Source organism: Myxine glutinosa, chromosome 3 (genome assembly GCF_964187855.1).
Source record: "Myxine glutinosa chromosome 3, kmMyxGlut1.1, whole genome shotgun sequence".
Classification (NCBI taxonomy): Eukaryota; Metazoa; Chordata; class Myxini; order Myxiniformes; family Myxinidae; genus Myxine; species Myxine glutinosa.
The window spans coordinates 70,350,084-70,363,816 of NC_136263.1; the positions used below are offsets into that span (position 1 = coordinate 70,350,084).

General features: G+C 43.1%; 2 protein-coding genes across 7 annotated transcripts in view; one reads left to right on the forward strand and one right to left on the reverse strand.

Annotated features, from left to right (window-relative positions):
- The window catches only part of LOC137423447 (serine/threonine-protein kinase MARK2), a 136,245-nt gene extending 129,079 nt beyond the window's left edge, over positions 1-7,166 (reverse strand). For 3 of the 5 annotated variants that reach the window (XM_068110630.2, XM_068110635.2, XM_068110629.2), the window contains exons 1-2: positions 7,077-7,160; positions 4,634-4,838 (exon numbers count right to left, since the gene is read on the reverse strand). In XM_068110630.2, coding sequence (XP_067966731.1) covers positions 4,634-4,838; positions 7,077-7,082 — 211 coding nt within the window. In that variant the 5' untranslated portion in view covers positions 7,083-7,160. Of the gene's footprint in view, positions 1-4,633; positions 4,839-7,076 lie in introns of all 5 variants that reach the window. The other 2 variants (XM_068110634.2, XM_078774160.1) reach the window with 1 other exon arrangement.
- Positions 7,167-7,593: 427 nt separating this feature from the next.
- The window catches only part of LOC137423448 (RING finger protein 145), a 46,378-nt gene continuing 40,238 nt past the window's right edge, over positions 7,594-13,733 (forward strand). Inside the window, exons 1-2 of one of the 2 annotated variants that reach the window (XM_068110636.2) lie at positions 7,594-7,678; positions 9,647-9,864. In XM_068110636.2, coding sequence (XP_067966737.1) covers positions 9,717-9,864 — 148 coding nt within the window. In that variant the 5' untranslated portion in view covers positions 7,594-7,678; positions 9,647-9,716. The remainder of the gene's footprint in view (positions 7,679-9,646; positions 9,865-13,733) is intronic. The other variant, XM_068110638.2, reaches the window with a different exon arrangement.

A 13,733-nucleotide genomic window follows, 5' to 3' on the forward strand; every position in this document is an offset into this window, starting at 1 on the left:
AAATGAAGATGTATTTAAACCATTTTCAACCATATTCCACCCAGTATTATATCCTTAGAATATTGATCCCGTTTTGGTGTCGCAGAAATCAGGCACCAGTGATCATTACTATGAGTTGTCAGGTGTCACAAAGTGTCACCCACCAGGAATTTCCACTGTTCAAACCGATTATAGTTGCAAGTGTCAAAGCAAATATGCACTATCCATGTGAAAGTTGTGCAGACGACCTCTACGTGACCACAAATAACACTTTCCACAGTTGGTGACACTGAATCAAATTGTGATGGGTCACCTTGTGTCCACAGTAGAATGCTGTGAGGGGTAATTTTGTGTCCATGGTTGATGCTGTGAGGGGTCACCTTGTGTCCATGGTAGATGTTTGTGTGGTTGAGATTGGATAAGTAACAACCCAAATTATTGCAGACAGACAGAAAGACAGACACCAAATTGCTTATTTTAGTACAATTATATTTGTGGGTCCTTTCTCTTTAGTTTCTTGTTGTCTGACTTCATCAGTTATTTACTTTATTCTGACGTTGGATTGGCATTTGTGGGTTTTTTGTAATTGTAATGATCTTTTTAAGTGAAACTTTACCAGATTTTGAAGATACTTATGACTTTTTTAGTTGCTACTGGAAACATCCGTTTTTGTATATCCCCAATCCATGTGTATCCCCAATACGTTGCAACAGATGATGGTCTCCTCTATGGAACAGCTCACGTCTTTTAAACCCATTCTGTTCATCTAGAGCTTTGTTTGTGATAGTTTTGGAACCAGGCATCACCTCTTCAGGTTTTTGCTTCGGTGTGAAAACCTGTCATATCGTGAGGTTGATATTGTTGCGGTTTTGAGAACCCACACAGGTAACATCATTAAAGGTTAAAGGTTGCACCCCATAGTTAGTCCACGAGCAACATGTAGGTCACCTTAGAACGTTAGTTATTTCTTAGTGGAGAATATGCGTTATTGTTATGTTTTGTTATTTGTTATCAATATGCGTTATGTTTTGCACTCTGTCAAAGCGTCTTTGGGCTTCCTGAAAAGCGCTATATAAAATAAATGCATTATTATTATTATTATTAGTATATGTGAGATAAGGCCATTTCCAATAGTTCCTCTACAGACCAGTTATCATCTGCATTGTGTAAAACAAATAAGAGTAGGCCCCGTTCATTCCGCAGCCCTCCCTCCAACCGACTCCATTGCACACCATCCTGTCTGCACCCCATTGCCCCTCGCGTTGGGCCGGCAGCGTTAGCTGCCAGTTGCTCGCTCAAACCAGCCCAAATGCCACGAGGTAAGGCCAAAAAAGGGGGCGAAGCACAAGGGTGAGGGTGTGGCCACGTCAGGCAGCCATCAAGGGCGGAGCCGGTAAGACCCCAACAACCAATCAGGGCTGAGGTGACATCGCCTGACAGGGTGTGGCTAGAGATTCCGGAGGGTTCGCTGGGCGTGGCAATAAAATCCTTTGTGTGGCCCCCACCTCAGTTATGATGGGAGAGGCGCTTGGGTTGTGAACGAGTTATGAGCCGGGGTCCTCTGTTGAACGAGTGATGAGAAGGGAGAGGCACTTGTCAAGTTCATGAGCTGAGTTATGAGGAGAGGAGTGTCAAAGGACTTTTGTGAGGACTTTTGTGGAAAGGTGCTTTGGTGACATTATTGGGGAAGTGGCGCATTGTACCTAGCGATACCGGGAGCGTGTATAAAGGCGCCGGTACAACTATTACGTACGCAGTATAATCGCCAGCTTACCGATCCCCCCCAGTGTAATTGTCCGATCCGCGCCACCGACATGGGACGATCTCGCCTGCCGTCTACCGTCTACCATTACCAGCTGCTTCGTGGTACGAGTCGGGGACCGGAGCGAGCTGTGGACGCCATCGGTGGACCCTCAACCCGACCATCTACAACCCCGTGTGAGTGAGTCTGAGAGTGAGTCTGAGTGCGAACGGGCCCGTGTCCAGGGATAAGTATAAGACTGTATAAGGCTGCCCTGTGTATCTGCTTCTTCTTCTTCTTCCCTGTACATTGCTGCTTTTCTTCCTCTTCTTTGTACAAAGTGTGTACTTCTCGTCCTTCCCATACAAAGTGTAAATAAATTCCTTGTTCTTCCTGTTTTCCTCTTAATTCGACCGTCTTAGTGATTTCTCCATTGGGTAAACGTGGCACGATTAAGAACCGCTCCAATCGGGTTAGTTCCCGTTAATGGCCCGAATCGCGGCTCGCTATCGCTCGGCGTGTCCACTAACGCCGTGGTCCGGGTGGGGATATTTCCTTGCTTCACGGCCGGTGTTAGTACTTAGGTAATAAGACTAATTCGGTTTACAACCCTATTTAACACCGACCGGAAGGAATGTGATAGCCCCGGATCGCGTCGGCTAGCAAAAAAGGACAAGGGGATTAATTCCCCCTTCCCCCTTGATAAGGGGGAGGCCGACGTTTGAGATCCGCAACAATATCTTCTCTCGTTGTTTGTTATCTCCATATGCGGGTTCCAGGATGTGGGATGAAGTTCTCCCAAAACTCAAAATCTCCAACTCCTTTTTCGGTAAAGGATCATAATTCATGAACCAGATTTTGAAACTTCCTTCTCATAGCTTCCTTCTAAGGGCTCTTTTCAGAATCCTCACTGAACCTCTGACAGCCTCCATTTGTAGCTCGTTTGTCGTGATATTTCCCGTAATGATTTTTAAGTGCTCAGTTAGGGTTTTCCTGATCATCCCTGTTGTTCTGACTATCACTGGTACAATTTCAGCTTTCTTCAATTTCCAAGTCTTCATGATCTCATCTTGGTTTCTGAAGCATTTAGTCCAAAGTCATTGGAAGCTGAAATCTCAATGAACAATACTGTCTTTTCCTTTTTGTGTTTGAGCACGAAGTCCAGATGCAATGCTTTGTTTGCAAAGTCAACACTTGATGGAATCATATTGTCATGCGTGAGCACATGTTAAATTTCAAGGATCAGATTTGGTTTGTGTTTTCATGATTGTTCTGGAACCGGAATGTTGAAATGTTTACAGATGTGCCAGTGGATTACTCTAAAGATGCTGACATGCCTTTCTGAATCTAATATGGATGCTTGAGATTATGAAGGAAAATATCAAAATAAGTGCAGACCATTTTTTCAGCAGAATAGACTAAGTGGCTATAGACCGATCTGACGGAGGGTTCAATGGACGGGCGCCCTCTATAGATGCCACCATAGTTGGGAGGCGTCCGCTTCATTCGGCTTGCTCTCCAGCGTTCAGATTACATGCAGTTACCGGTCTCAATTCGCTTTGCTGAAAGAATATCGATACAAAATATATTTGTTTGTTAGATTTAACGGAGAAGATGGAATCGTGGATGATACGACCGGTCCACCGAGCTATACGACCGGTGAGGAGCCGGTGTGGTGGCCCGCGCAGAGGTGGACTCTGAGGGAAGAATCCATGCGGGGTGGCAGTGATACACCCGCCGTGACCTGGCCGTATGGAAGAGTCGATGAAGCGTTAAGGAGCCGGTGAGGTGGCCCGCGCGAAGGGACGGAGGCCCAGTCGGGTCTGCCAGACGAGTCGCGACCCTAGTGATCAAGGAACTTGGGGCTTGGCAGCGGCCACTCGGGGCCTAGCCGTAGTTGCCAGAGGTGGCCGGCCCAGGCAGAGGTGGACTCTGAGGGAAGAATCCATGCGGGGTGGCTGTGGTACGGCCGCCAAGACCTGGCCGTATGGAGGAGTCGATGAAGGGACGGGCACCTAGTTGGGTCGGTCAGAGGAGTCGTTATCGTAGTGGTCGAGAAACTCGGGGCTAAGGCGGAAGGGGGCTCGGCATGGCATAGCATAGGGTATGCGGTTGCTAACAAAATAGGTTAGGTGCAGGTGGAAGTTGAAACCGGGTACCCCCAGATGCCAGGTGCCTTCAGGGCGGCATGGCCGTGCGCCTTCGGCGCCCGGCGATATCGCCAAGAACGGGTTTGTATCATGTGCCTTCAGGTGCCAGGTGTCCACGACCGCTCCACACGTATAGAGAAACACTTGAGAACGATTATCACGGACACTTTTCATGTACGATCGTGATGATAGTTGTGATGGCGCAGCCAGCTGGAGTTAAGTTTGGATCGGGGCGCCTCCCAGGAATGGCGGACGCAAGAGCGCCACCTATCGGTGAAGGGGGCACGATCATCCTTATCGGATCGGTCTATACCCTAAGAGTAAAGAAGAGGTGAGTTCGGACAGCGTCTTTCGGTCAGAGTGCAGTTCATGCATTGAATTGTCTCCCTAGAAAGGTAGTGGTAGCAGAAAGAGTAGATAGGTTTAAAGTGGAATTATATAGGTACCTATATGCATTGTCGATAGAAGGTTACGTGGATATTGGCAGGACTTAGGGTAGGTGGGGGTAATATGGACCCCTTAAGCCAAAGTCCCCATAGAGGCTATACAAATAGTCAAGGAAAATTTCCAAATAATGGTTTATTTAGACAACCAGACAGACTACATCCCCGTGCAGTTTGGGTTGAATAAAATCAAAGATATATGATTGAGGGGACAAATAAAAAATATGCCATCAGTGTCCATATTCCCCACATTGTTTGGAATATGGACCCCCCACATTGGGGTAATATGGACCGTGGTAATATGGACTCGTGTGCCTCACCCAAAACTGGCTTTCTACCGAGTCTCTTTGTCACCCTCACTGGTGCATCTTTTCCTGCATGACGTCGTAGCGTATTACGTGGAACATGATATTCTCGTGCGACAGTCTTCAGAGGTTGACCTTCTCTGACTGCATCGACTGCCCGCTGCATATCCTCCTCTGCCCACAAACCACGTACACCTTTCTTTTTGTATGTTCGCACCATCTGAAAGCCAAATCACAACACATCTTCTTAGTCTTGTCAGACCACAAAAACACCTTGGACCGAACCGTCAAGTATCGGCTGTTTGTCAACAGCCGATATCATACACTTTCACATACACAGAAAAACACAGCCTTTACTTGCCTCTACCTGCCCCTACAGTGACCAATTCCAAATTTTATTCAAAAGAATTAGGCCTAACAATAAAGGTGAGATTTGTTTATAGTGGAATTACGTTGAAATTGTGTTGATTACGCTTTTTCGGGGCGAGTTAAATCTCCGACAGTGCATAGTCACTGTCGGATTTTTATACAGAATCAAGTGTACATGTTATTGGCTGTTAACAAACAGCCGATACTTGATGGCTACCTGGACCATGCCTAGTTTTGCTTAGTCACATATTTCGGTGTAGAAAAAATTATTTGATTCAAATTTTGACAGTGAACATGCTGTTTTGTGGACATTCTATTAGCTTCGTGTGTGGGGAATATGGACATCGACCACGGGGAATATGGACATGGGTCCATATTAGACACTACCAAAGGGTCCATATTCCCCACAGCATTGGCGTCACTAGGGTTGGTGTCACCCAGTGCGGTAACTCATGGTGTCACCCCCCGCCCCCTATTATTAGTTAGGTTCACTATGTTAACAAATATAATTTCGTTCAAAAATTTGGGAGATTAGCAAACCTGTACATTTTTGGAATCATCAGAGCATGGAGAATCCGAAAATCAATGTTGGCATTTGCACAGACACAGATTTTGGATTTTCAAAATGGCCACCATAAAATACATATTTTGCGCTATCTCGGCTTCTAGTCAACCTAGAAACTTAATTAAATATGCTAATCCTATGTTTTCTGGGTCAAGGAATCCAATAAAGGCCTCAAAATAGTGCTCAGGATGATAGAAAAGCAACAAACAAAGGTAATTGAAAACCATTGTCTTTATATTTGTGATATAACTGTATTACATAATACATGATATTGCAAGTCATTTGAAGTTATAGGTATGGGGTTATAAAGCAAGAAAGCAGCCTTGTTAGTATCAGATTGAACTATAAGTCTTATACACAGGATCTACTAGGTCTATACCATTCAGGAATATGCTATTACAGATTCATCACTGTCCTGAGTGCCATTTTCGCAAAGGTGTCTACGCAAATGTAAACATTAATTTTTGGATTCCTCATGCTCTGAATATTCCTAAAAATGTATAGTTTTGCTAATCTCCAAAATTTTTGAACGAAAAAACATAGTGAACCTGACTACATGGACCTCCTCCCGTACCAGACCATACAGAATCCTTAGTAATGTTTTTTGTACTAATGTTACTCGTAAATCGTAATTCCCGTATATCACTGAATGTGATGGCAATAGTAGTGACATAAACAACTAGCAAAATTAAAATTACACCTTTAAATTACAATATCATACGCACAGCCTAAATGTATTTACATTTTCATAGTTTAATGTGGTTAAAGTGAAAATTCGGTAAGAAAACAATAGAATTCGAAGGGAAAACGTTTAAGAACTACATCAAAATTATGTTGATTTTAACGTTAAACTTTATTGTTACATGAGATACATTAATGGATTGAATGAATGAATGAATGAATGAATGAATGATCGTTTTAGGCCATTTTCCCCGCAAGAGCGAGGGTTAGCCTTGATGGATTAGGTTTGCATAATCAATAACGGCCCAAATAATGTAGAACTTGTAGACAAATGCATATGGAAATATACTCATAAATGAAATAATACCATAAAAATAAGCAGGAACAAATACACAAGCATTTCAGCACTTGGTGAACATCTCGACGAATTCAGAACTTTCCTTTCCTGGCCTTCAAAGCTGCGAACTTGTGAATCACTTCATCGAAATCAATGCCTTTCGCCAACTCACTTTCAATTGATAATATCGCAAGATCGGAAAGCCTCGACACCGCAAAAATTTGGTGTCACCCCCTCTGATAGTGTCACCCGGTGCGGTCCGCACCCCCCGCACCCCCCTAGTGACGCCAGTGCCCACACCATGCCTCTCGATCATGTCAGCATGCCCAGTACATATGGGCTGGGATGGAGTTTTCTACACACAGTGGTGCCGTCGACAGCTCTCACGTGTACTCAGCCAGGGACACCACTCATCAAACAAGCTCGTGACTACATGTACATACACAGTACTGCATGCTTATGAATTGTAAAATTTGAGATGAAAACTTTTGGAAGTTTGCACTTACCGTCATTAAAGAGTTTGAATCAACTGCAGTTGTTCACTTGCTGGTCGGCCATACTTGTTTATCCCGTGATATGGAGACGAGGCTTGATGCAATGCATCATGGGAAATTCAGTGGGGTCCATATTCCCCCGGGGTCCATATTACCCCCACCCACTATATAGGTAGCGTGTGTGTGGATGTGTGATGGTTTATTGAGTAAGTGCAACACAGATATGATGGGCACAGGTATTTGTGTATGGGGACAGATATTTTACATATATTTATATATTTATATATTTTTATGGCTTTTGTGGCGACGAGAGATTGAGACTGGAGCTAAAATGTTGAAACTCACGTCAAAAACGAGATAGTTGCCTTGTCTGTTTGTATACACTCATTATGACCATGGCGGAATAGTTCGCGTATGCAACCAGTCCTATATTTTAAAGATTTTTTTCCCCTTTAGAGTTTAGAGGATATGCATTAGATATTTCGGTGTTTCTCCTTTTTTATGCTATTTTCACGTACGTAAGTTCTTTGGTTCCGAAAGCCGAGTTCCACGTAACTATAGAACAACACTTCCGTTGTTGCCTGTTGTCTCCAAAGCAAAGGCAAAATCCTCTTGTAAGGCATGTTGTTAACCTGTGTGGTGTGGTTATTTTTATTTATGTATTATTTAAACCATAAATTGCCATTTAGTTGAGTAGTTTCGTAAGGTATTATTGGGCGTGCACAAACCCTTCCCCACTCCGCAGGTTTTGCACCAAAGCCAAAGCAAAGGTCTCAACGTATAAAGTGTAATTAAGCATTTCGTTGGACATGGCTGTCACGAACAGTATTCCTCTATTTTGGGGTGTGAAGGGGGAGCTGGGGTCCTCCCCCAGGAAATTTTAAAAAGTTGATCGTCAGAAACGGCATTCCATGTGTTCTTGGAAGTTTCTGCAGTTCCTTGTGTTTTTCCCTGGTCCAACAGTTCAACAGATTGGCGATGATTAATGGTCAGATAGAGCAACTGGTGAAACGACGTGTGTGTGTGTGTGTGTGTGTGTGTGTGTGTGTGTGTGTGTGTGTGTGTGTGTGTGTGTGTGTGTGTGTGTGTGTGTGTGTGTGTGTGTGTGTGTGTGTGTGTGTGAGTCAGTCAGTCAGTCAGTCTGTCTGTCTGTCGGTCATGTTTTTGTGTAGTTCTTCCGAAATGGTTGTTATGATCTCCTAAGTTAATTAAACTAATTAACTACAAATAATCCGGAAGAATTCCCCGTGACGAAGTTTATGTAACGAAAGTATTGTTTTTTTACCGTCGCACTTGGAGTGTTTATGATAAAGCAAAAGTGATTTAAAACCTCTGAGCGTTGGTAAGCTGCCTGAAACGTTCCTTATTCAAAATAATCTGGACACGAGGGTAGTTCCAGGATATTCATAGCTCGTAATTTATCATCGAAAATCCGAAAGGGGGGGGGGGGCGCACCCTCTGCATCCTCCCCCCTCCCCTGGATCCGCCAGTGGTATCCCAGATATGTAGCAGACAGCAACAACTTTGAGAAGGGCAACCATATTAATTGGTCCTTATCATGCGTCATCTCCCCTACCAAGAGAGACTGAGACACCTGATTATGAAGTTTTGAAGTTACAGATGCAGGTGAGGTGACACGATGCAGGTTCTTAAAATCTTACCCGGATCTTAAAAGGACTAGACTGTACCAACCACCCACCACCTCCTCATTCCTGCAATTACCTACTCTACCAGGGGTGATCCCATGAACATGTTCAAGCCCAGGTGTAGGCTACTTCTCAGAAGTAGTTCCTTCAGTCAAAGAGTGATCGAGGATTGGAACGCCCTCCCAACTTTCCTGGTGGAATCCACATCTGTGACAACCTTTTAAAATATCCTGGACATCTCCACCCTGCACTGACTGCCAGCATGTGTTCCTTCATGGTTTAAAACTATTCGGTACCATGCAAAGCAAACCAACCAATATGGTTGTGTAGACCAGGATTCACCACATAATATTATCCTCATATCTCATACGTTGATTAATTTAGTCATTGAATGATGGACTTTTCAAATGTTGAGCAATGTGTGGTCAAAATGTTGTTGTAAAGGAAGTGCTGCAAAGTAATTCGATGGATCCATGGTTTCTGTGTTCATGAAGATGTCCCTCATCATGCCACAGTGATGCAGCTGTTCACCACCATCTCAGATTGTTTCCAATCCAAAACCATGATCTTTACTACCCTCGTTAACTCCAATCCCTCCTCCATCCAAATTTCGAGTTTTCCCACCTGAGAGTTCCCGTCTATATCCATCTTGTCCACCTCATGCATCTCCTGCCCCCAATTCCTCCCCACACCCATTGTTTGTCTGCTTGCCTCTGTCTTGGCCATCAACTCTGCTGTTGTTGTTACCACCTTCTCTCTGCTGTTCCTTTTGTCCTGTTGCGTCCTGTTTCATTCAGTCTACTAGTACTAGATCTTACACGAGCCTCGACTATGTATACTAAAAAAGCTTTCTTGTTTCTATAAAAAGAAATTGAGTTGCAAAAATAGTTGAGTTGCAATTTTTTTTTAAATGCCCCTCGTTTCGTTGTTCTACAGGTTGTGATGGATGAAAATGAAATTGCAAGTACAGTAGTTTGAACAGCCTGCTGTGATACAGGCATTGATAATGCATTCCCTTGTTCGCTGGGGACTTCGTGTACCCCTGGTGCTGATATTGGCTCTCTTGTCCCGTTGGGATGCATTCGTGCCGGCTCGGCAGTTTGGGCAACACCAGGCTGTTTGGGTACCTCTCATCAATGTGATTTTCATTTCAGGTGAGCGGTTAAGCTTTAAGATGCCGTGCTTGAATGGAGATGTGTTTATGTTTATCAGGACACAATCATGAAAATTTTAAGAGATATGTTTTAGAGTTAGAGGATAAAATCCCTGACCCATTAGCACAAAAATGCATTGTTTTGAAGAATAATAAGGCAGAAAATCGTGTTTTAAAATCGGACTACTATTTTATTTTCACTTCTGTTATGCAAATAAGCTATCTTGTCGATTTGCATGACGTCACAGGTGCTTTAGTTTATTCCCTTTAAAATTTGTTTTCTCTGCAACGGTTGGTCCGATTGACACAAAGTTTTCACCATTGGAGTGCCTCCTTTAAAAAAAAATTAATGATAATTATAACGTCATCGGTCATGCTGTCGACATCTCTGGCCAACTTGGCGGGGCCTGACTTGTGGTTTGTGTTTGAGCTTCTTCAGCTCGACCCGACATTCCTTCAAGTCAGTGTAAGCGACTGGCTGACCTCCTTCACCTACTGTGTGTAAGCAGGTAAGATTAGGGCAATCAATGTCACGAACAACTGGGCCGAGTGCAACATCAAGCTGAGCTCAGACTTCCTGTTGGTAGCAAGGTCTGATCAGCACGTCAATAACGTTCTATAAGTTGTTGAGCCCGACCGGGCCCGTGAACCAAACCTGCATTTGAGGAAGCGAGCAGCAGAAGCCACACTGTCACTATTTTGTCATGTTCTAAAGAGCAAATAATGAAAATTTGGCATGTTTCAAAGATAAAATAATAAAAATTTAGAATTTTTTTTTTCGTTAATTGATTACCTGATTACACAATTTGCAAAATAATTTAACTAAATTTCTTCCAATTTCGATTCCACCACATTTTAGAGGCCATTTTTGGAATCGGTGACCCCGAATTACTCTTAGAAAGTGTTCTTACGTTCAAAAAATTCGAAAAATCTCATATTTAGCCAAAGCATCACAATAGTGGGGGTACACAATTTTTACCCCATCCTGGTTGGGGGATTGGAGGGGTTGAAAGGGGTGTCTAAACAAAATCAGAAATCCGAAATATTTTACAGAAATGCTACATATGGCTAGTGTAACAAAACAAAAATATGACTAGATCGAGATGAGAGTATTTTTCAAATACGGGGCGTTTGATGCACCCTACCATTTGCATTTCATCAAAAGTTATTCTAGTGTTCAAGATACCAATGTGCCAAGATTTTAACTGTTCGAATTGTTGAGAAATTTTCCCACAGAACTCAGAAATTGTTTTTTTGCATCCCTGACCTGACCCATGGAAAGATCATGAATGATTGTGTGCTTTGTGGTTGAAAAACTTACTAACAACCAAATTCAACATCAAAACGTATGTTCAATCAAAATATCATGTTGTTTGCGAAGACCACTTCGAGCCATCAGCGTTTGTATTTGATCAACAGGCTCACTACCTGAGAAACAAGCCTCGGAAATTGCTGAAACACGACGCCGCACTGACAACGAGCGAGAGTTACGAGTTGATTTTAAGCCACGCCCATGTGATCCAAGCTCAGAGCTAGTCCTCAAGTAGTTATCTATACACAAAGAATTAAGTTAAGCACCCCCCCCGTTTTTTTACAACCTCGCACATTACAAGTTTGTTGTCGTCAAAACAGTGTAATATACCCATGATATTGCTATATTTTCTGGAGAAGTGATATTATGGTCACATAAAAACATAACAATCATGCCGTTTTCAATATTTTATTCTGAATAATTTAAGGTGAAATTTTTTGGGAATTTTAGGCATATTTTCACCTCAATTTAAGTATGGAGCTATAGGTCCATCACGGACAGTGTGGATGACGTTTATGTTTTCTAACGTACAGTCATTGTTCTGAGAAGACCTCTAGCGATCTTTGCATCAATAACGTGTGTAGGACCCACGTGATCGGATCACTGACTCAACCCTACGTCTCATAGACCCTGTAAGCCGTCGTATGCGTTGCTGTGGCAGGTTGTTCCATTCCCGATGTAATGCACGTTCCAATTCATCCAGATTGGCTATTGGAGGGACCATCTTCGCAATTTGTCGTCCCAACATGTCCCAAACGTGCTCGAGGGGGTTCAACCTGCCACAGCAACGCATACGACGGCTTACAGGGTCTATGAGACGTAGGGTTGAGTCAGTGATCCGATCACGTGGGTCCTACACACGTTATTGACGCAAAGATCGCTAGAGGTCTTCTCAGAACAATGACTGTACGTTAGAAAACATAAACGTCATCCACACTGTCCGTGATGGACCTATAGCTCCATACTTAAATTGAGGTGAAAATATGCCTAAAATTCCCAAAAAATTTCACCTTAAATTATTCAGAATAAAATATTGAAAACGGCATGATTGTTATGTTTTTATGTGACCATAATATCACTTCTCCAGAAAATATAGCAATATCATGGGTATATTACACTGTTTTGACGACAACAAACTTGTAATGTGCGAGGTTGTAAAAAAACGGGGGGGGTGCTTAACTTAATTCTTTGTGTATATATTACTAGAATACTAGCAGAGCCTACCTGTCCCTTCGCTGATGGACCAATTTGTTGTCCTGTTTGCCAAAAAGTGTTATATACAGTCATGTGAAAAAGTAAGTACGCCCCATGTAAAGTTTTGACTTTTTCAACATATTTCAACATACAGCTATTTGATCTTCATTTCAACAATATTGATAGATAAAGGTGATATAATATAACAAATATAATGAAACATTTACATTTTGTAGTCCATTATAAAATTTAAATAAACATAAATGCAAATTTCGCATGTGCAAAAAGTAAGTACACCCCTACATTTATCACTACTTCAAATACCTAAAATTAGAATCAGGTGCACCAGCTCAGGTGCAAATTATTAGAACATCGGTAGAGAGGATCTTGGAGGAACCTGTCTTATTTAAACCTCAGACATTTAGTTTGGTTTGCTCTTTGTTGTTGAAGTGTGCGGCATCACCATGCCTCGATCAAAAGAGCTCTCTGAGGCCTTCTGAAAGAAGGTTATAGATGCCTACGAGTCTGGGGAGGGATTTAAAAAGATCTCCAAACAATTTGAAATCAATCATTCGACTGTCCGGAAGATCATCTACAAGTGGAGAAGATTCCAAACAACTGCCAACTTGTTCAGGCCAGGCCGCCCCAGCAAGTTCAGCCCGAGAGCAGACTGCAAGATGCTGAAAGAAGTCTCGAAGAACCCCAGAATGTTATCACGGGACCTACAGGTAGCTCTTGCCACTGTTGATGTCAAAGTGCACGAGTCTACCATGAGAAAGAGGCTGCACAAATTTGTTCTACATGGGAGGCATGCCTGGAGGAAACCTTTGCTGTCCAGAAAGAACATCAGGGCAAGACTAAAGTTTGCCAATGAACACCTAGGCAAAGACCAGCACTTCTGGAACAATGTGCTCTGGACAGATGAGTCAAAGGTAGAGCTATTTGGCCACAGTACCAGAAGACATGTTTGGCGAAAACCAAAGACAGCATTTGACCACACGAACCTGATACCAACTGTAAAGCATGGTGGTGGAAATACTATGGTTTGGGGCAGCTTTGCTGCATCAGGGCCTGGGCAGCTCACCATCATAGAATCAACTATGAATTCTTCATTGTACCAGAGGGTGATTGAGGATAATGTGAGGCCATCTGTCGGAAAGTTGAAGCTTAACCGAAGGTGGACCTTGCAACATGACAATGACCCTAAACATACCAGTAAATCCACCAAGGAATGGCTGAAAAGAAAGAAATGGAGGGTTCTGGAATGGCCAAGTCAAAGCCCGGATCTAAATCCCATCGAGATATTGTGGGGGGATTTGAAACGAGCTGTGCATGCAAGAAACCCCTCAAATATCGCACAGCTG